Raw genomic sequence first — 23,837 nt, forward strand, 5'->3', positions numbered from 1 at the left:
AGTGAGTGAACTCGCGCGAAAGGAACAAAACGGACGCGACACGCGCACTACACGCCGCCGCTACCGCCGCCACGCCGCCGTCGCGCTAATTGTAAACTTTAAACGTAATATCTCAATGGCAAGGCCAACTCGTATGCCCAATAGCCAGGCACCGTGCTACGTATTTCTAACCTTCCCTTGAGTGATCTTCACACCGGCTTAGACCACGTTACAGTTAATATAGTCTCGATTTTATTCTCTCATATTCTGCTACAGTGTGTGTGCCAGTGTGCGTGGTTTTTTTTCTTCTTCTCTTCTTCTCTATGTGCTCTCTTATTCTTCTTTACCAATACGATGATGTGTGTGCGTGTGTATCTCGTGGTCTATGGACGTGGAGTGAAGTAGAGGGCCAAATCGTAGGACTAGGTATACGCAGTGTGCCCCGATCAAACTTGTACCTTTGTGTACAAATACACCAGTACATCGGCAGATTCCCCTTCTTCGTTGGCGATGACGATGACAGAGGTGTCCATATCCGCAGAGATGCTGACGCAGGCTATTCATAATAATGTGTCGACAAAATATACGAGCGATGGTTTCTTGGAAATTCTGCAAAAATTACGAAGGCGAAATTTAAAATTAATTCGAATAATAAAACATGACTAGATTTGAATGATTGGATAATATTCGATTAAGATATTGTATCCTATTGATCCAAAATCAAAGATGTGCCAAAATTTTGAGCTTATAGATTCAAGATAGGCAAATTCAACCAACAACGGAACAATCTGTCAACTCTGATGGAGCTGAAATTTGGCTCACTGAAAGAGTTCCAGCTGCCAAATTTGATTACAGCGTCTTCTGCAATATTTTCGGTATACTGGAGAAAAATGAACTTTCGCTGGAGGCTCCAGATCAGCTCGAAAAATGGTCAGGGAGGGAGGGGAGGGGAAGGGAGGGGAGGGGGGAGAGATCAACTTCAATATTGAAACCGTTTTCAGATTTTTATTTCAATATTAAATGTGCGTGTGAAAAAATTAGCAATCAATGATGTTTTTTTTTGTAATTTTCAAAAATTGATCAAAAATTCAAAAATGCACTTCAGAAGCTCAAAATTTATTTCTTAGTTCAGGTCAATCAAAGTTGACAATTTCTATAAGGTCCCCTCTAAAGAATTTCTCAAAAATCATCACGAATTTCTCCTATAAAAAGGACCCTTTTTTGAATCAATCTTGGGCATGTGTTTCAAAAAGTTACGTACATCGTGATTGAAGGGCGACCTAATTTGATTTTCTTCTCATATGTATACAAAAACTTGTTTCGGCATTTTTCTTAAGTCATTTAAAACAAAAACAACAACAACAACAACAACAATTTCCCTCGATTTTCAAAAAAATAAAGAAGAAAATGAAATGAGTACAAAATACATGCTAACTGAGGTAGTAATGAGGCGGAGGAGGCCACCCTTTTTCCACCACTTAGAGCCCAAGTCGTGACTTTTTTTTGACTCACAACCAGCTCAAAAAGTCATTCCAAGATTATTTTTTGAAAATTTTTTGAGCGTTCGTGTGTTTTATTTTCAAAAACTAGAAAAAGGTTTCAACTGATATTTCAAGTTGTTTGATAATTTCTTCATCTTTTTCAGAATTATTTATATTTTTCTTAATTTTTTGATTAATTTTCAAAGTTTTTTTTTTACTTTTTCTACTTTTTTTCAGGCATGCGAATTTGTTTCTGTTTTTGGTTTCGGTTTTCCAAGTATTCAATCTTTTTTTTGGTCATATAAAATACTAGGGGGCTCCGCCCCCTGGCCGCTTCGCGGCCTCACCCCCGTACTCATTCGTCGGGCTTCGCCCTCGGAACTCGCTCTTGGGGGCTGCGCCCCCAAACCCCCCATCGCTCTCCTTTTTCTCTCTTAGAGCTCGCTTTTTCAAGGTTGCCCCCAAGTCCCTTTCCTTACAACAAACTATATATTACTAAGCAAAATGGGTAATTGAAAAGAGAAATACTCGGCTGAGAAGTATAGCTTAGCAAATTGGAAATATTCGGCTGAGAAATTAAAGTTCAAAGTTATGATTGTTCAAAATAATGCTTTTTTGATTTTTAATTTTTCATGCTTAAACTAAAAAATTTTGAATTACAAATGATTTATAACATATCTACAGGTCATAAGGAATATTTTGAAAAAAAAATGAGCAAAATCGGTTCAGTTTTCATAAATTTAGAGGAGGGGGCCCAAAAATTAGTTTTTGGGCCATTTCTCCCTCTGTATGGGACCAAATTGGTTCAAATTTTGGAATTAGGTTTATAATGCAATTTGGAAGAAAACATATTTCCAAAATTTTTTTATGTTGAATTTAGCCCCCTTTTTCTTAAATTTGGGGCCCTAAAAATCAAAATTTGGGCTTCGCTATATTTTTCGCATCAAGTACTCGTCGAGAGCTTTCTATTGAAAAAAAAATTAGCTTCCTAGGTATAATTGGAGCCAAATGAGAGCCTGCTGAACTTTTTTTGCTTGTAGCTTTATACTATAGATAAGATAATATTACTTAGTTTCAATTTCGTTTTTTTATTCATTTATTTGGAATTTGTTCGTTTTTTTGAAGCAATGGGGAGGGGGGGAGATTTTCCATGATCAACGGTATCAAAGGTAAAAAGTTCAATTTTCAATTTCAATTTTTGTATAAAAAAAAAAAAAAAAAAAAAAAAAAAAGGCTGAAAGGTTGCATTGAATAAAAGCATCCGAACGTGAACCTAAAGGAAGATGAAATCATGTTCACAAAACATGAACGAGTAGGTAACTATGTATTGAAAATGAGAAAAATAGAAATAAGAATTTCTATTTTCACAAATTTTCAAAATTATTTTTCATAAAAATGGGCTAAAATTTAAAGAATTTGGCACATTTCTATCTACGAGCAGAAAAACGAAAATGAAAATGCCATTTACGATGTTTTAATTTTGGTTTCGGTTTCGGTTTTCGATTTTTATCAATTTCAATGGTTTTGATTTCGTTTTTTTTCTAATTTTTTTTTTTTTAAATCAAAAATTATTGTTTGATTTGGTTTTGGTTTATGTTTTAAAACTCTGCCTTCTCTCCAAATTGTTTTGTCAGTTTTCGTAATTCCAAAAAAAGTAATTTCCAGATTTTTCACATTGGATTTAATTTTTTTTGTGTTTATAGAATTGTTTTAGTTTTTTTTTCAATTTTATTCAAACTTTTTTTAAAAAACAATATATCAAACAATTTTGTGCTTTAAACCCCAAATAATCACCACCATAATTGTTTTCAGATGGTAAGAGGGTGTGGGGAGGGAGGGGGATCGTTCCGAAAAAATTTAAAATTAGAAAAAATCAGAAACTGCCCACTTGATTTAGATATTATAAAGATGGAATTTTGATACAATGTTGAGCTAAAGTTTGACATTTTCAAGTCTTCATCTTTTTTCTAATAAAAAATTTTAAAAATGTTGAAAAATTTGAATTTTAAGTACCTACGAGAAAATACTAGTCTAATGAGATTTTAATGACCTTTGTCAAAATTTTGATAAAATGTCCCTAGACTGAGACGTTTTTCTATTTAAAATTTAGAAAAACGTAAATCGCTGTAAAATTCACAAAATGAGACCTAATTAAATTACCAAAAATACCAGCAGAAATAACAACACATATCTTTATACTTCGTTTATATTCAGAGCTATCAAGAGCCAAAATGGATTCACAACAATATTAAATTCCAAACGTTGTTCAGGCCAAATTGTTCATTTCGAGAAACATGAAAATTGAAATTTTTCAATAAATTTTGTAAATTCAACATCTGAACAATCAATGGCTTAATTCAACATTAAACTCAGGATCTCCATTTCTCGGGTCTCACTGAGGAAATCGAGGCTCTGGAACTTCCCCCTTGGGCCCTTCTTTTTTTGACTTCTTTGATACCTGAGAATATATGTACCTCAAACAAGGCATTTTACCAAAGCTAAAAAACAGAACATAAATTTTTTCAATTATTTTCACAGAAACTCATCATTATGCGTTTTAATAGGGGACATGACGTCAATTTTTTTTTATTTCTACTTTTAACAATAACTTAACGAATTTCACATTTTTTTTTCATTTTTCCAATTACCTACGAGTACTATGTTCCAAGATATTGTCGCCATTTTTACGAACTTTTAGCGATTTTTATAACATTTCGATCAGTTTTCATGCATTTCAAAGACATTTTATTGCATTTTTTAAATCCATTCAACGATACTTTTTGCATCTAATATTTCGCATAATTGGAAAAAATGATTTTCAAATGGAATAAAAGTAATTTCTGGCACCAATCTCCATTCAATTATTTTTCTATTTAAAAAAATAGTACCTATAAAAATAAAGGTAAGTATATGTGCTTGAAATCACGTACAATTATGTAAATAAGTATACCTAATCCTAAGTAAAATGACTAAGACAAAAAAATGAGCGTAAATTACGTCAATTGCAAATCTCAGAAATTTGATACATATTTTTCGCATAGCCTGAGGAATATTTATATAAGTGTTGAGTATACAAGTATACATAGTGAATACCTACTTACGAAAATGAGTAATGATTATGTAATAAGACGCCAAATATTTGCTTTTTTTTAAATTGTAAGAATTTTAATTTTTTTCAAAAACTGTTCGGTAATTTACCTACCCTTTTCCAGAACTTTGAGATTGAAATTTAAAAAAAAAAATGCAATTTTATGAGTGAAAATATTTGACCACCTTCCTTCCTCTTGGTCTGAAATTCGACTGAAAAATTCGTGAATATAACAAACATCCCTTGAAACAACACTATTTGAAAATTATACCCTCACTTTGAAATACGAGAGTTTCAACGCGTGAAAGATTTTAATAAACCAAAAACTATACTCGTACATATTCATTCTCGAGACGAGTAATTAATTTTTTTGTTTCATTTTCACCCTTCTCCTAAGCCATATTTCCGGTCACGCTATAAGTTAACACGATTTCGAGGAATTAGAAAAAAATACCACTAAATCTATGCAACGAAATTGATTTTCAACGCTTTATCACGAGTAGTAAGTTAACATTAACAATCAGCCCAATATACGGGAAATTTTCTCAATACTTTGCCTCGCCCTGTTGGCAAATAAGGGTATTTGAACCCAGGAGGAGACTAAAACAAAAAAAAAAAAAATTAGCTGAATTGAACGCGGAGCTGTAGGCTGTGGTTTTTGCATAGGTATACACGTATATTTAGTTATAGTATATATGTGGTAGGTAGAGATAGCTAGGTTTAATTCTACAGAGGAGGAATACCACTTCCTCAAAACGCATCGATTTCCTCTTTTCCTGCGATAAGGAGTGCTAGGTTAATAATTTTTTGGTATAATTGCTATAATTAGTAAAAATATTACTTTCCGCAAACGTACCGGTAATTTATATGCATTATGTAAATTATTATTTAGTAAATAGAGCTGTCAGCTTTAAACGGCCGATCTATCGCTAAATTATTACTTATCAATGTCTATTGTTCTTTCGATATATAGTACAAGGATACTATGCACTAAGGTATCCCTATTCACTCGACACTCAACTATCGCGGTGTTTGGGCAATTACCACGCAGCATTTAAACAGGTGTCGCCAATCTGCGCCTATAGATATGCGTATAGTACATAGTAAAATAATGTGAAAAAATTCGCAGAAAAATCACCACATTCGGGCCTCTATTTTTCCCCAGCTGGAGCCTTTCTATAGTACAGAGAGCTCAATGTCGATTTACTACACAGAATGTACCTATAGTTGTACACGGATTTGCAATACTTCGTGAATTTTTTGCCTTATACCTACCTTTCTGTGTTGTGGACGTATTAGCGATCGATTCGTTATTATAAAAATTCTCAGACGTGATTAAGTATGCGTAAGTCTGGATGGAATTTAACTTTGTAATTCATCGTACTATCGATATTGTAGTTGTGTCTTAATTACCGGACATCTCGATTATAACGCGAACGTGATATATGAGGAAGCTGAAATGAAAATAGAAGAATATAAAATAAATACGAGCATAAAGAGATCTTCATTCATGCATTTTACCTAAACCGGTTTAATGTATAAGTAAATAAATGTAGATATAAAATAAGCCTTATTGTTTACCTACGTGATAATGATAAATGCGCTGGCGTAAATGTTCTCTTTTTTTTTTAATATACATGAGAGCGGACAGAGCGGTCGTTATCGGTCATTGGTTTGATGTCATCAGTCTAGGAGGTTGATATACCTACTAGTTTGACCGATGAGAATAAGGTAGCTACAGCTGGCAGTGGGGTTGGGCTTGGGTATTTATGAAAATGATGCAAATGCTGGATGAGAATATTGGTGAAAGATGAAGTAGAATATTATACGATTATACGAAAGAGATAGAAGTATCTACGTCGAATAAAATATGTATTTATTCGATTCAATGACTCTCTCTGTTCAGTTGAAAAACCATACGTGGGGATATTTTCATAAAAAGGCAATTATCTGGGGACGAGAGGATCGACCCTCAAGGCGAATCGGTCATAGCACCTGAATTCGGAGAAAAATCGACCGAGAAACGTATTTAAATTTTAGTTCTCAAAGAAAAGAAAAAAGAATCGATCACAGGTTTTAGAATGATTCGATCAAGAATGATTGAATCAATGGTCAAAATGATTTATTTGCGATTCCCGAACTACAGAATCAATTTTGAAACGAACCAATCGTTCAGGAAAGAATGAATTATTTTTGAATGACTCGTTCACGAACAAATGGATCGCTTTGGAATGACTCGTTCGCGAACGGATGAATCACTTTGGAATGACTCGTTTGCGAACGAATGAATGACTTTGGTTTGGAGTGACTCGTTCGCGAACGAATGAATCACTTTGGAATGACTCGTTTGCGAACGAATGAATGACCAGTTTGGAGTGACTCGTTCGCGAACGAATGAATCAATTTGGAGTGACTCGTTCGAGAACGAATGAATCACATTGGAGTGACTCGTTCATGAACGAATGACTCACTTTGGACTTTGGAGTGACTCGTTCGCGAACGGATGAATCACTTTGGAATGACTCGTTCATGAACGAATGAATCATTTTTGAATGACTCGTTCGCGAACGAATGCGAACGAATGAATCACTTTTGATTTTGGAGTGACTCGTTCGCGAACGGATGAATCAGTTTGGAGTGACCCGTTCGAGAACGAATGAATCACATTGGAATGACTCGTTCGCGAAGGGATGAATCACTTTGGAGTGACTCGTTCGAGAACGAATGAATCACATTGGAGTGAATTGTTTGCGAACGGACGAATCACTTTGGATTTGGAGTGACTCGTTCGAGAACGAATGAATTAAATTGGAGTGACTCGTTCATGAACGAATGATTCACTTTGGATTTGGACTTTGGACTTGGAGTGACTCGTACGCGAACGGATGAATCACTTTGGAAGGACTCGATTGCAAACGAATGAATGACTTTGGTTTGGAGTGACTCATTCGCGAACGAATGAATCACTTTGGAGTGACTCGTTCGCGAACGGATGAATCACTTAGGAGTGACCCGTTCGAGAACGAATGAATCACTTTGGAGTGTCTCGTTCGCGAACGAATGAATCACTTAGGAGTGACTCGTTCGAGAACGAATGAATCACATTGGAGTGACTTGTTCATGAACGAATGATTCACTTTGGGTTTGAACTTTAGACTTGGAGTGACTCGTTCGCGAATGGATGAATCACTTTGGAATGACTCGTTTGCGAACGAATGAATGACTTTGATTATTGGAGTGACTCATTCGCGAACGAATGAATCACTTCAGAGTGACTCGTTCGAGAACGAATGAATCACTTTGGAATGACTCGTTTGGGATCGAATGAATCATATTTAATCAATTGAATAGGTACCTAGAATTGCTAAATGAATCAATTTTGAATGAATACAATATATTGGATAATCGAATCAATGAAGTTGATCACAATTGAACGACTTTCATAGCAGACAGCAGACACATCTTTCTGAAAAAACCGAATCCATTTTCAAATTGAGAAAATCGTTCGCGAACGACTACATCAGTTCTGCACAAAATAATTCTTTACAAGACCTATTAAACGAATCATTTATAAACGGTTGAATATATTTTGAACAGCTTGCTCAAAAATAATAATTTACTATAACAGAATTATTAAACTGATTTCCACTTCAAATGAATCGTTCGCAAACGACTGTGATCAAGTGATGATTTATGAAAATCCCGAGGAAAATACATATAGATACAAGAATAGGACTGGATAAAAACAACACAGCAAACAAATCGTTCTCGAGGAATCGAATTCAGGTTCAATATGAATGAATCGTTCGCGAACGACTCCGCTAATGCAACTCAAATTACAGTAACATTATCAAGTGAATCATTCGTGAACGATAGGATGAATGCACTTCGAAGTTTGAACAACTACTTCATCCAAACGAAAGAGCTAATTTTCTCAAAGAATCAAATCTACTCTCAATTTGAACGAATCATCCTCTGAACGACCACATCAAATTGAAAATTGATGTATTTCAAGCAAATCAGAGATATTTGCACATTGCACTAAAAATGAAATTCAATTTGAATGGACTGTCTGTGATCAAATTTATAAAATTCTGAAAAAATAAACTGAATCATTCGCGAACGACTACATCTCATTGCCAAACAAACACAATATTTGATTGTGTATTCGACTGTATGGATAAAGACTAAAGAGTCATAGCAAGAAAATTGTGCTTGAGGAACAGAATCAATCAAGTGTGAATTTAATCGAATCGTTCGCGAACGACTGAATCAATGCTTAATTGATGAAATGACCCGTTCACGAACGACTACTCTTCTGTCAATCTTATTCACGACCGCCGTTTTCCACCAAATAATAAGGAGCCCAGGCGAACGAACCGTTTCTGAGAGACGGAATATCTTTGAACCTTGAACAAATCGTTCGCGAACGACTCCGCCAATTATGGATAAGTGCACTAAATCCATTGAGTAAATCAATCGCGAACGATTGAATGTATGTTTCCAACTAAATGTTCTAACTAATCACATATGGATCGTTTCGGTCTCAAATAACCGAATTAATTTCAGATTCGAACGAATCATTAGCGAACGACTTCGTCAATATTCAGAAAATTTATAAATAGGTAGATTTGCATTTGTGAAATTGTGAAAAAAAATGATTCCATTAAAATGGATCGTTCGCGACCCACAGCATCAATTCTGGCCCAATCATACTGAAGCAATAGAGTGAATCATTCGCGAACGACAGGATCTACTTCGACACGAACAATTTGAACTGAACGCACAATGTAACTTACTAAACAAAAGAAATCGTTTTCAAATGACTGATTACGAAATTAATGTTCAACTTGAAACGAATCGTTCGCGAACGACTTCGTCAAATTTGAACATCCCAATGAATTGAACTTAGTTTTGAACAAATCTTTTGAGGTAACTGTGAATACATTACTATTTCAAGTGAACAGATGAAAAATAATGATAGATATCATACAAATCGTTCGCGAACGATTCAGTGAAATCTTAAGCGAATCAATTATTTCCGAATAAATCAGTCTTGAGCGAATAATAACGATAACGAATCAATTTCAAATAAACCATTGCTACTCGTCAAATTCAAGTCGACTTCAAATGAGTCGTTCAAAATTCGCGAACGACTGAATCGTTCACTTGAACGAATCATTATTACACGACTTAAAAGGTACTTTTATCGAGGAAATCGTTCTCGAAGGAACTGTCTGCACTCTGAATCAAATTTCGAGATAATTTTTAATATTTTTCCACGACTGAATGTGAATTAGCTTCCACAAAAAGTGATGGCGATAACGACTCAATCGAATCTCAAATGAATTCATCTCTTAATAAAATCACGAAAATGAAGTTTTCTGACTTTTCTAGTTTTTCTAAATCTATTTTCCAAATTGAGGGAGAAGAGGAGGGATGGAAAAACATTTTTCATCGCAAGATCCGAGTTCTTTGTTATTTTTAATAAAAATTTAGAAAAAAAACATGAAATTTCCCATTTTTTAAAAAAAACTTTTTTTATTTCAGATCAAAAATTTTTGCAAATTTATTTTTTTGGCAATATTTTTACGACTAGATTTATCAGAAAATGTAGGTAAACCTTGCAAAAAAAATCCCAAACATCCGCAAAGATCTAAAAAAAAAATCCTTCAAAACAGTTAGCATTCAAATAAACATTTATTCACCCACAAAACATTTTTCGAAACCAGGAATGAATTCTAAATTTCTTGTACGACGAGCTTGTGAAATGGTTTTTTTTTTTTCGTACTAAAACAAGAAAGAACAATTACTAATTTGATTAGGTAGGTACTCAAAATAACTAAGTATTCATTCGTTCTTTCTAATTTACAATAAAATTGCGATTATTTCTTAAAAAAACATACACCCTTTTTCCCCCTCAGCACCCTATATTTCCAAATTTCACGTGATTCTAAATGAAACCCGTACTCATGAATATGTATAATTCAAATTTTCGTGTCGCAAAATAGAACCGACTCATTTTTGCAACTTGCAAGTTTGAAAAATTAGCAAAAAAGTTACCATAACGAAACCGCTAACTTACCACGTAAAAAAACTGGTTTCTCTTTTGTTCGCAAAAACATCCTAATACTAGTTTTTGCAAGTATTTGCATCGGAAAACTTTCAAAACAAATCAGATAAGAGTAGAGATCCAAATTATTTCAAAATATCTGCAAAAAAAACACAAACAAACAAAGTTTAATCAATAAACAATAATTTAACGAAGCCTAATTAAGAACCATAGTTTCGAAATTATCATTCTCGAAAACACACAAATGGCAACACTGTTACAAGACAAAAAAAAATTTTCAGTCCAAAAAAAATTTATTACGCGAGGATTTCTTGGAAAAATTCCTCATTATGCAAAGATCAAATTAGCCTTAATCATTTTGCCATTTCCAGGCAAAAGTTTCAGACAAGACAATGGAAAACTAAAGCAGGCGTAATAAAATAGGCGAAATTAAATCCCCATTAGAGTTCTTTTTTTTTTTAACAATCGCATAAATTTCTTTCATTTTATCTCTCAATTCGAGGGCAATTTTCCGCGAGTTGAATAAAAAGAAAAACAGCCAAGTCGATAAAAAAAATCCTTCATTAACCTTGACATTGTACAGAATTTTCGAAAAAAAACTCGATTCGAATTCAAAAAAATGGGAAATTAAATTACGCAACGAGGCGTGAAAGAATTTGCTATATTCGTTAATAATTGTTTACCTATTTAGGTTTGTATAATTGTGATAGAAAAATAATATATACGAACGATAGTCTGACCAATGATATAGCATTATTTTCCATTTGGACGTTGTAAAAATAATTTTATTACTTAATTAGGTACTCGGTTTGGTTATACGCGTTTTTTAAATAGATAATTGACTTTAGTAAGTATATTTGAGCGGACAGAAATATGAATCACGTCTGCAGCGTGGCGCTGGTGTTGGTATAAGTAAGGGTATAAAGGCGAATACGTTAATTAAAAACCTTCTCTTAATAAACGACCTGATATAAGTTAAATTGTCGTAAGTCTCTCCGAATGCCTTCTTCTTGATAATTACAGCTGACATTCGACTAGCAATTTAGAGCAATATGTAAATATCAGATACTTTGTTCGGATACGGAAACCCGAAACCTCGGTTGTTAATTTAACAATATTCTTGCCATCGGTCACGTACATACGAGTATAGTGTATTCTTGGCGTTGTCTTTCTATTATTAAAGAGACGAGATCTCTTTGTTTACCACATGGTAGGTCTATATAGGTAGCATCTAATCATGAAACGTTTAGACAAAACCGACGAAGGTATTTATAAAAAATTTTCAAATCGATGACAATTTAAGGAAGCGAGAAAGGATAAAATTCCTCGAATAGTGAATGAATACAAATTATCAAATTGATGAATTGAGAAGCGAACATATTGAAAGAATTGAACATTTTTTTAAATACATAGGTAGCTGACAATTTAAGGAAGTGAGACGACAATAAAATTCGTTAATTTTAATGAATGAATACAAATTATCATTGATGAATTTGAATTAAAATGTTGACGTGAACATTAGAAAGGATCGCGAAAAAAAATGTCAAAAATGATTCTGAACCAAATTCAGTGGAGACCTTCATTTTGGGTAGTAACTTTCACTTACGAGAAAAATGTTTAAGCTCCAGAAGTACCCCTGGAGGAAAAATGCAGAATCTCTAAGAGCAGTCATTTTCGAAAAAATCGTGGTTTTATTGCTGTATAGTCCCTACTCAAGCTATTTTGTGAAAAATGAACCAGTTTGAAAAGATAATATTGGAGGCTTTGCTTTGCTAAGGCCATTGCCATTAAAATCCAAGACCACTTTTGAGGGTTCCACTTCCACTGAGTGGTTAAAAATTTGCAAAACGCTCATTTTTGGGTAAATTCGTATTTTGAAAATGTTTTCTTCTTGAATATTTCGCATTAATTTTGCCAAAACATAGAAAGATATCATTTCTGAAATTGGGAAATATTTTGGAATGCAGTCGCGCCAATTTTTGGTCATCATTGAAATTTGCAAATTTTAGAGAATCGAGAGAGAAATAGTCTAAAAATTATAAAATTTTTCCAAACAGAATCTGAACTATAGTTCAGATTCTGTTTGGAAAGTATACTATTTATTGAATTTTGAAAACGTGTCATTTTCTCTAATTTTTCCCAAAACAGGTTGAGTAGGGGCTAGAGCGAAAAAACCACAATTTTTTCAAAACTGTCTTCTCTTTGAGAACCGACCACCTAATCAACGTATTGAACGATTCTGTCAGCCTCTTCCTAATTATTCCAACTCACCAATTTCTTCAACATGAAAAAAATTATATGCTAATGAAGCACAGGTCCAAAAATTTTCCAATTTGGAGCCCAAAAAAGTCGAAAATTCAGTTTTATGAGGCTTCAAGACAAAGAGCATTATAAAATTTAAAAAATAAGTAAGCCTATTCGATATTTTAAAATTTTGATAAAGAAATTTTACCACGCTTTTTGTAAATTTACAACAATTTTCGAATAATTTTACACGTTTTTTAATAACTTTTTATTCTTTTTTCTAATTTTCTTGCAATTTTTTACATGTTTTATACATTTTCAAATTTCCAGTATTTCAACATTTTTTATGGAAATTTGGTCACTTTTTGGAAATGTTGCCCAATTTTCATTCTGTTTCACCAACGTTTTTATTCTTGAAGCACCTTTTTTTTTCATAATTTTTGTTCACTATTCAAAAATTTATGATTTACAAAAGTTTTTAAGCAATTTTTTTCATTTTTTACGCACTTTTTTTTCTTCTTAAAACATGAACTTTTTCCAAACTTGCGATACTCTGACAATTTTTTACAAATTTTAACGATTTTTACAATACTAATTTTTTTAATATTTTCAATTTAAAAAAAAATCTCAAAATTTTACCACCTCCGTACCAAAGGTTTGATGAGCAATTTTCTAAAATTTTTATGCAAATTTTTTAAACTTTTCACACAAATTTTTATTTTTTTTTCAATTTGTAACAAATTTTTCTAATTTTTTACTCGTATTAATTTCAAACAAGTTTATCGATGTGTAGTGTAATTTTTACAATATTTCACCCAATTTTGCAATTTTATTTATTTGGTTTTTAGGAATTTTTTGAGCATTTTTTGTACAATTTTACGCATTTTCAAGCAGGTAATTTTAGCGAGTTTTGATCGAGGATTTTGGCATTTTTTAATTATTTTTCACAACTCTTTTATCAATATTAAAATCAAAAGTTTTTAAGCGCATTTCAATATTACAGTTTTTTAATGCAACTTTTTTATAATTTTTTTTTGTTGGAAATTTCCACTCAATTTTACCTCAATTGTAATGATATTTCATCAACTTGACTTTTTGAATTTTTAATGATTTTTACGTTATTTAATTTTTTAAAAAAAATTAAAATAATTCTCAAGTCACTTGAATTGATTTTCAGCAAATTTTGCTAATTTTTTCAAATTCCAGGAATTCTACACAATTTATTGAAAATTCCACGCTTTTTTTCCCATCATTTGTCATATGATTTTTGCAAATTTTCTTTAAGAAGAACTGGACTTTTTATACGTGCATTTTTTTACATTATTTTTCCAATTTTCAAAATTTCTAGTTATATTTTCAATTTTCAACATTTTTCGTGCAATTTACCAAAATTTCTGCCTTTTTTAAAAAAATAATTTTGCTAAACTCTGATCGTAAATTATTAATTTTTTTTCATCAATTTCAAGAATTTTTGCTGATTTTTTTTTGTAATAATTTTCCAATGAGTATATTTTCGTTACTCAAGCAGTATTACAATTTTTTTTTCGCTTTTCCACATTATGAGATTGCTTGACCATGCTCACGACGATAAGAAGCGAAGTAATTTTCTTCATCCTTTTCCATTCAAAGTACACGACCAATACAACTTATCTACAGATAAATTGCCTATTTACCTCTTCGAAGGAATACTCGGTTCAAAGCAAAATATAAATTTCTATCCACTCCAATATTTGGCATAATTTTGCTCTTTCTTCGGCTACATTTCTTTCTTCTTTAAAGACAAAGACCTGAACAAAATAATAAAATTACGTTAGTTAATCAATAACACCAAATCGAGCGTTTTGCCACTTTGAATATCCTCATCCTCAATACAAATATGTAATACAGATCTACGAAATTTATTCGATAAAAATTAAGATCGAAATATCCTAACTTAATGCATACGAGAACACATTCAATTCAATAAATACTCCCTCCTCCTAGATCATCATTTAACAATAAGATAATTCATAAATTAAGGACAGGGATTACGTAATTGAAATTAAAATTCATCTTTCATCCCCTCTTCGAAGCAGATCACACAATTTTCAAGTAAAACTGACAAAAAAATATACAAATAGCATTTATTTGAAAAAAAAAATAAAAATAAAAAATAGAAAAAAAATACACAAAGAAATAATACAGGTAACAATAAAATTGGATTTCAATCTATATTCAATTTACGAAAACTGCCGGTAACGTGGGTCATTGCTTGAGCCTTGGCTGACTTGGAATATTTCTTTTTTGTAACGCAGTCGTTATTCAATAGGACCATTTTATCCAACGAAAGTAATCGTTCGCGTTTTTGTAGCAATTCGCTTTTCCACATTTCTGCAACGAGTATTTCGAGTGCAATATTTCTTTTTTCATTTTATTTAATTTTACATATGTAGTTTTAATGGTATTTAGTATTATTGATTGTTACTGGTGTTATGTGAAATATCATAGATAGGTACCAATGCTTAATAGGGCGAGTAATTAAAAATACAGGTAGGTAAGTGTATTAAATGGACAAGCAATGTGCATTTCACCGGCAGTTTGTCGTTATGTCGAACTCCCTTCAAACCAAGCAATTAATTGAAGCTTTAAATATGAATTTTTCATTTACGTACCGATCATATCAGCCATTGGAATCGTGCCACCGTACTCTTTCGGTAACGTGTCAATATCCATGTGGTCGACAATATCGTTCAAAGAATGATGCATCTGTAATAATACAATGGAAAACAAAACACGTTCTGTAATAAGCTCTTTTTCAAGTACCTATCCGAAGTATCTACGCACAAGTGCACTCGAGCTAGCAAAATTAAACCAACCATAAATCGACTCCTGATTTTTTCGCTAAAAGTTGACTGGAAAAATTCGTAAATGTATTTCAAAGGAGTTGGAACATTGATGAAGTGGAACTCTTTGTGTCTCATTGGAACAGATTGCTGTAAGAGAAAACAAATACATACGTCAGGTTGAAAAAAAAATTCGTAACAAGGGAGCTATTAAGATGTTCATTCACAGTACTTGGCTAAATTTAAATTTTTAGTTTGATCGCTCACTTCTCAGACACTCTAAATATTTTATACTTTTTTTTTTTTTTTTTTTTTTGTAAATTTCAGATAAGAGTCAAAACATAATTTACAATTCAAAATCCACTCCCATCATCCTTCTCATTTCATCAAATTAAAATTTACGTAAAAATCTAAGCATTGCAAATTTTTCAACAATAAAAGTAATAATTAAATTTAATAGGTTTTTTTTGTTTTTTTTGTTTTTTTTAACCAAGAATATACGAAAGGATTAGGAGTTCTTTTGGTAAAAATGAAGGCCATGGTCACGTTAATTTTTTATTTGAACGTCCCTTCAATTCTCACGATAGATAAAACACTTCACATACACGCTGTTCAGGTTGCTTCGTCACCGAGCAAATCGTCTCAAACATTGAAAAGTTGCACAAGGTCAACGACCTTTATAAAATCAACTCACTTCTCCCCAACGCAACAATGTGTAAAATTCCTTAGGCGAAAAGTACGTAATAACTGCCGGCGATACTCCCAAACAGTTTCCAAAATGAACCACTCCGGTGACCTGAGTGACTTCGTCGCATAACAGAGCTTCGTAGGTTAAAATATGTATCTTGGCGAAGTCAACATTTGAGTGCTTATAAGGGTCCAAATTTGCTACACATATAAAATAAAATCATTACTAAGGGTAAATATGTACAATACTCGTAAAAAAAAAATTACACCGAAAAAAGGAGAGGACTCAATTTCGCGATAATTACCTGCATGACCAAATATCACACGTCTTCCCAATTTATCTCTGTTAGGCGAAGCGAACAAGTACCTGGAAAAAATCCAACTCATTAGCATATCTACTCGAATCCATTTCTCTAGAAAGCTTAGGTGTAGCGTAGCAGTACGAATAGAAGGCTGAAGCTGATTCATCGAATAGAAATCCTTGCTTTCTTACCCTTCGTCAATCAGCTGATTAATACTAGGCGACAAGTAATCCAGATTGTAAAAATATGGTCGAAAAGTCTGTCTGAGGTTTAAGTACTTTAATAACATATCTTGAGCCATCGGTAAGCTGAATTTTTTAACTCGTAAAAAACGTAGCAAGAAATTAGAGTCTGCAACAGATTAAACAAAAAATCATTAACGAATAGGTACCTACATATGCGAATTACATATAAAGAAGATAATTGTCTCGCATTAAAAATAGACGCTGACTGAAAAATGGTAAACTTGAAAACCGGTTTGGCGAAAGTATGTCATTGGATGTTTTTCATCTTCATAGAGCACATGGTCTGATGATATAATGTTTATAATAATGTAAGATTCATTCGATGATTAAACTGAATCATTAGCAGACGAAAGGGTGACTGTATTTTTGTTATTGATGGAGAATTTCTCCACTTTTGGCGAATTTGCGGTTTTTACAGCGATTGTTTCAATGCCTTATACTTATTCATCTTGAAATGGCATTTTAAGAGAAGATTAGATATATACCTACCGAGAAACAGGGAAATTCCAGAGGTCAACTTTTTTAAACGGATTAAAAATAACGATTAGCGATTGGGAAAATACCGAAGAGGTACAGCCAATCTGTTGTACATATTTGACTTTTCGGATGGTTTGATATAAAAATATATTTTACATTTTTTTTTTCAAAATACATGCAAGAGTAGATAGGTAATTGGATTTTAAATTAATTCTGCAAAAATTGATCTTTTTATTTTTCAAAAAAAAATGTTCAGTTTGAATTTCAAAAAGACCCTTTTAAAAGTCGACTTGTGGTGAATAAATTTTCAATTCTTTTTTCTCTCGAAGGTCGAAATATGTCAAAGTTTCAAAAAAAAATTGTTGCGAATTTACTCGTAAAATACCTACGTTGTCAAAGTATTCAGATTTTATTGGTGGTTCAATCCTCCCTACTCCTCTACCAGGATCCAAAGTTGAAAATTTTTGTGAAACATGAAGAAGAGGAAAAATCGAATAAAAATGAATTTCCTTGAAAACGTTTTCTCAATAATTTTCAAGTTCATGGAATATGAGGAGACTGGGGAGGGGCGAAAGGAGAAGGGTACATGAGAAATTCCTAGTTTTTTCATTTATTTTGTCAAAATGAAACCAGGTTAGACCTGAAAAGTATCAGAAAAGGGATCTTTCAAGGATTCCGGTAGTTTTACATGATGAATCCACTTTTGTGGGTTTAAATAAGTTTTTGAATTTGGCAGATTTTTAAAAATTCAAATTGAGCCTATTTTCCCCAAAAAAATAAATAAATAAAAATTGTGTAAAAAATTGAAATTTATAGTTTATGCTCTATTTTGATCATTCGAATCAACTGGTGGAGATTTCGAACTTTCGAGTCATTTTTTGGAGCCTCTAGCAGATTTTGGGATTCTTCAGAATTTTGAAAAAAATGTCATAAAATTGTTAAGAATGAAATTCAACATCTGTAAAGTTGAATTTACATTATTGTGACCCTTTTGATTAATTAAGGCACCAATTTTCAAAATCTGCCTCCACGCTTGCGTTTTCCCCTTCTCTAAAAAAAAGTAAAAATTATCGCCTTTTTGAAGGGGGAGGGGAGGGAGTGAAGGAATCAAAAATGAATAATTTCAATAACAGGCTGGATGAAAAGCCGAAAATTCTATCCTTACGTTATTGATATGTACATAAAAAAAATGCATCGAGTCAATTTTTGTTTTCTGTTGGGCAACACTGCTTTCAGGGAAATGGGGGAAAATTGTCTTCTTGACCTCCCTGACCACAAAAATCACCTCATTCAAAATCAGAATCAGAATCATTGATTGGTCAAAATTTCATTCTCATAAAATTTTCAATCTTTTTTTTTCAAAATATGAAAAAATGTATTCAAAAGTTGTACCTACCTGATTTCGAGATTTTATTTTTATAATTCAATTTTTTTGAGAATTTCATTTTAATTACTTTCTTTTTTTAAAAAAAAAAGGAGAGGAGGGGAGGGGAAATAAGCCATTCAAGATGATTCAAGCTTTGGAAGTTTCAAAATTTGAAATTACCTACTTCTTATTTTTGCAAAAAAAATTTATTGAGATGATTTTCATCTATGAAATGTAAATATTTTTGACTAATCAACAAATTTTCTTTGGTGAGAAATTTCATTATTTTTTTCAAGAAAGTTTTTCTTTCAGAGAGTGTAGCCTTTCAAGTTCAAGTATTCAACCTAAATTTTGAAATCGCTATCTTTTTTCATTTCAAAATATTACCTACATATTCATATTGAAGTAGGTAATCAAAAGTTTGCAAAGGTGGAGGGGTGGTTATTTTCAACCCCAACTTCCCATTATACTAGAGCATGAGTAATGTAGTCAGTGCGTCATTTTTCACTTTATTTTTTTTTTAATTTCACGAGCTCTGCAGAAAAAACGCAGTAAAATTTTTTTTTAGATTTTTTGAAAATAAATGAACTTTTAACTTAACATTCTAAAAAAATTATATTTTGAAAAAAACGATTTTTTTCAATACGGATAAATGCACTTTTTGAATGATTTTCAGTTTACTTTCTTGAGTTTTGAAAAAATCCATTTTGTTTTTTTTTAAAAACAATTCTAAAAAGAAATGGAAGAAAATGAGACGAAAAATTCACCGAAAATGTCATTTATGAATAAAAATAACTCTGAGTATTTCAATCAAAATTAATCAAGTTGATCAACAGTCTCTCGAAAAAATTTCATCAAGTATTTGTGGGGTTTGAAATCCATTAAGTAGAAGAAAAAAAATTTAAAAACAAAAAATTTTCCAAGGAATTGAAAAAAATGGATGCTGAAATCAAGAAAATTGAAGAAAAATTAGGTGTCCTTGAATTAATTTTATAAAACAATTTGTGTTCAAAGTGTTCTTCAAATTTGGGAAGAAAGTTTTCAAATTTAGAAATAGTAGACTTATAATAAGGGGGGAGGGAGATGGACAAAGGGTGAAATTGATGGGAAAAAAACAAAAACTTGTTTTTGAAAAATGAAATTATTCACCTTCAACTGCATTTAGCTGAAGAAGCGAGACTAAACGCCAATAAGGAGGGAGAAAGGAGGGCGACACTTTCATTCAGAATGTCAAAATTCAAAAATTGAGCATTCATCTCATATACCTTTCTAAAATGCAAAAAAAATTCCAGACGAAAAAAGTACCATCAGTTCAAGTGCAGGTTTTAAAGTTACTTCACGTGAAAAAAAATCGTCCAATTTTCCAAAAATCAAGACCGAAACCCCAATTTTGAAACCGTTTTGGAAAAACGAATATCTACTCTTCGAAAAAAAGAACCATTCGTATCAAAAATTACTGCTCACCTGTATTAATATTTTTTATATCCGGATTCTTAGCGATCCAGTCTCGAAAAGCGTCCAGCATTTGTTCCCGGGTCTGTTTATCTTCTCTAAGCTCCGATTTGGCGACTCGTTCGGCGAACTCTGATAACTCGGTGCCATTATCATTCTTGCTAACTTTGTTTACAAAATCATTAGCCCATCGATAAGACGGTATCACCTGGGCAGTGGACATAATCGCGATTATATCTGCAACCAAGAAACCAAAACGCGAACTTCACTTGTAATCCGATCATTCAACAAATACACAATAAGAACCTATCTTCTACAAAGCATACGCATCTGACAGATTACAGCAGGTGCTCAATATTGCCTTTCAAAGTAGGTAGGCACCAGTCAATAGACAGCCTATTTACTTATAATCTACTAAGTAAGTATAATAAGTTGTAACGTTGACGTAACAGTTCATCTAGCATCAAGTTATAATGGTCCTCTCAGTAGGTACATCTCGAGCATTATCTTTTTAAAATGGCAATAGTACAGAGTTACAAAATACCGATGCTAATTTCAACAACTACCATACCAGATTCATCGCCATTCGATATTCATATAAAGGTAAGTACTACCAGGACCACAATAATTATTTCAAGTACGCGTGCTTCGGGTGTCATTAGCCCAAAGGCGATAATTAGTGACATCGGCGAGAGAAAAAGACCTTCTTAATGTACTAACGCGTACTTATAGTTTGACGAATTTCTCACGAAACAAGAACGTAAATAGGATCGAAAATACGATGAGGTATGTAGAACGTAGACGTACTTTTGTGGCCTATTGACAGTGAATGATCGTTGATTGTTCGACGTTTTTTCAAAACGTGTTGCGAAATTCTCATCTTCGTACTAAATTAATAATTCCTAGTAGAGGGTCAAGGATTTCACTAATTTCATGACCTGTGTTTCTATCCGAGTACCTGTTATTGTTATTAATATTAATTTTTAATCGATGAATGATCCATCAGGTGCTGTATTAGAAAATCGAACAGATTTGAAGATTGATTCGAGTGGTTGTAAAAAAAAAATGAAGCAAATTAGTCTCAATCTTGTAGACTAAAAAATGAATTAAACTCAAAAATATTAATTTTTTCATAAGAGTCGGTGGATTTTTTTTCATCTTGAGATACCTATCTGAATTTGGTAAACTGAAAATCTAAAAAAAAAACTTGATCAAAAGTTCAAAATATCTAGTGAATTAAAAAAAAATTTAAAAAAATGTTCATTTTTTCTATTAGGTAATAAATTATAAATGAACTAGAAAAAATAAAAACCTAGTTTAATATGAAATTATTTAAAAAAAAAAAAAAACAAAACAAAACATTCTATAAAACGTTAGAATACCAAATTTGACCGATCCAACGAGAAAATTGCAGCATCTCAACTCATAATTATCACTTTGATCCAATAATCAATTAAAAAATCAACACAATCACATCTCGAAAAAACCCACAGCACCTCGAATCAAAACATCCAGTTCCAGTGTCCAGGTTAATGAAACAATTAACAGAATAAAACAATACAAAACGTAAGTAAACTTACCAACACAAGCGCGAACAGCGGTAACAACAGCGAAGACAGCTACGACACGAGTGAAAAAGACGAGGGTACTTTTCAATAAATAATGATCGAAGATCGAATGTATCGACGAACAATAGGCGAGAGTGGGTAGTTAGAGGTAGATGTTTGTCCTTGGTCCGTCGAAGTATGTAATGTACCTTAATCGTTGTTTTATTGTCAATGGAATATTTTTTTCGTACCTACCAAATCGATGAAAATTTGACGAAAATTAATGACTATTTTAAAAAATCCGACATAGCTAAAAGGTACACAAACATACTACGAATATTGTTCAATGATAACACTGCCAATAGCGAATATCTAGCACGACTTTTTCCATTCGGTAATTATCGAAAAAGGAACTGAGAACACGACGACTGGTTCGAAAAAGATCTTGCGATATTCAATGTCAAATACGCCGCGATTACATCCATCGTGGTTGGAACCTTTTTTCTGCAGATTTTTTTCCTATTCTAATGTCAAGATCAAGGTGAATATTCGATTAAAAAACTGGTTTCTTCGATGGGGGAAATTTCTTACTCTTCGTACGATTAATTCGCAGATGCGTTACTGCAAAATGAATTATATAACCGGTGCCAACAGATACGAATTTCGATAGTTTAAAGCAGCGATGAACGCGTGGGATTAATAAACTTGGCAAAGTATCAACGATCGAGTCGAAAATCCGCTGATTCGAGTATGGTTTTCCGATTTGAAGAGTGGTTCATTGTAGGAAACGTCCGTAACTCCGTATGCGTATAGAGATGATCATTACATCAGTAAATCAATATCTGACGAGCTGAAACTGAAAGCCAGAATAAATATTTAGAATGAAACGAACCAAAACGGACGAATGTGCGAAAATATAAACAAGGAAGGTACCTACGGTATCGCATTTCAGTGTCATAAATCGCATAATATTGTGTACCTTATCGTCTCATATGATAACAAAGGAGTGTAGCTGGTCCTCACACAAAACATGGTTTGGTTATTAGCGTGAAGAAATAATTAAACAATATCCAATATCTGCTTACCAGCGAGTAGATTTCATCAGCGGAATTGATTTTCGAACACACGCGAAGAACCATCCTGAGACGAGTTCAAAAACACCGAACGCTGAAAGCCGGAAAGATGTATTAGAATTACATAAAAACCATCGCTACAATGACTAATCTAGCGTCATTTATTTCACTTTCTTTCAGTCTCAGCATATACCGCACAGTTGGTCTGCTCGGTCGAAATATCATGCCACCAAATGCACTAGTCATGGTGATGAACTTTCGGTTGTATTATCGATACTTATTACTTACCAAGATGTCTGTGTATTTATTACAAAAAGCTATATATCGGTTGTGAAACGAGTTACTTCACTCGTTACGTAATGGAATGTACTGCTGAACATTTGGTGATTGAGATTTTACGACTTTTACGAGTTGAACTGCAAAAAAAAGGATACGATTAGAAGAGTTCAGTTTTCAACAACTTCCATTTACGATAGTAGTAGAAATTATACATTCTGCATTGTTGAATACGAGCCAATTTGATCGTTGTTCGATGGATTGATGTTATAATCAATTATACTTACGATTATTCGTTGAATTTTAATAAAATTAATCCATAAAACACATAATTAATTGAGATGAAGTATGAATCACTGATTAGTGATTACGTGCAAGACAAGAAGTTTCCTTACTCCTTTCTTTTCTTTAGACGCTCTTGGGCTTCGATTAAATTTTGGCTTCAAGGATGGTTCAATCGAATTCAGGATCACTGGATGATCAGGATCAATGCTAGATTAGCTGATTTGATTAATTAATTACGATCACTAGATCAGGACCAGGCTTCGACCATTTCGGAGGAACCAATCAGGTTTCGTTTTTTCAATAGTCAATACACAAAAAATTACTGAACTTAATTACTTGAAATGAGTAGTCGAGGCCCGAGGGCAATTTTGCCCAATTGGAATTTTTGTTTTTCAATAATAAATAATGATAACGATGATCTTTCAGAAATCAAATTTCAC

General features: G+C 32.7%; 1 protein-coding gene across 8 annotated transcripts; it reads right to left on the reverse strand.

Annotated features, from left to right (window-relative positions):
* Positions 1–212: 212 nt before the first annotated feature.
* Cralbp (Cellular retinaldehyde binding protein) lies at positions 213–23,512 on the reverse strand. Of its 8 annotated transcripts, none has more exons than XM_065369948.1 (14): positions 23,400–23,512; positions 23,125–23,252; positions 22,849–22,930; positions 22,701–22,775; positions 22,355–22,619; positions 22,095–22,287; positions 21,797–22,014; positions 20,229–20,453; positions 16,868–17,027; positions 16,680–16,741; positions 16,382–16,575; positions 15,721–15,837; positions 15,517–15,610; positions 14,975–15,235 (listed from the first exon to the last, which is right to left on the reverse strand). In XM_065369948.1, exons 8-14 carry the CDS (start codon positions 20,437–20,439, stop codon positions 15,069–15,071), a joined length of 1,005 nt encoding a protein of 334 aa, XP_065226020.1. In that variant the 5' UTR covers positions 20,440–20,453; positions 21,797–22,014; positions 22,095–22,287; positions 22,355–22,619; positions 22,701–22,775; positions 22,849–22,930; positions 23,125–23,252; positions 23,400–23,512; the 3' UTR covers positions 14,975–15,068. The 8 variants fall into 8 exon arrangements, 7 of the variants coding, with proteins under 7 accessions (XP_065226020.1, XP_065226023.1, XP_065226022.1 ...); XM_065369951.1 differs by having other exon boundaries at positions 22,697–22,775; XM_065369950.1 differs by having other exon boundaries at positions 22,701–22,781.
* Positions 23,513–23,837: the final 325 nt, after the last annotated feature.

Source organism: Planococcus citri, chromosome 5 (genome assembly GCF_950023065.1).
Source record: "Planococcus citri chromosome 5, ihPlaCitr1.1, whole genome shotgun sequence".
Classification (NCBI taxonomy): Eukaryota; Metazoa; Arthropoda; class Insecta; order Hemiptera; family Pseudococcidae; genus Planococcus; species Planococcus citri.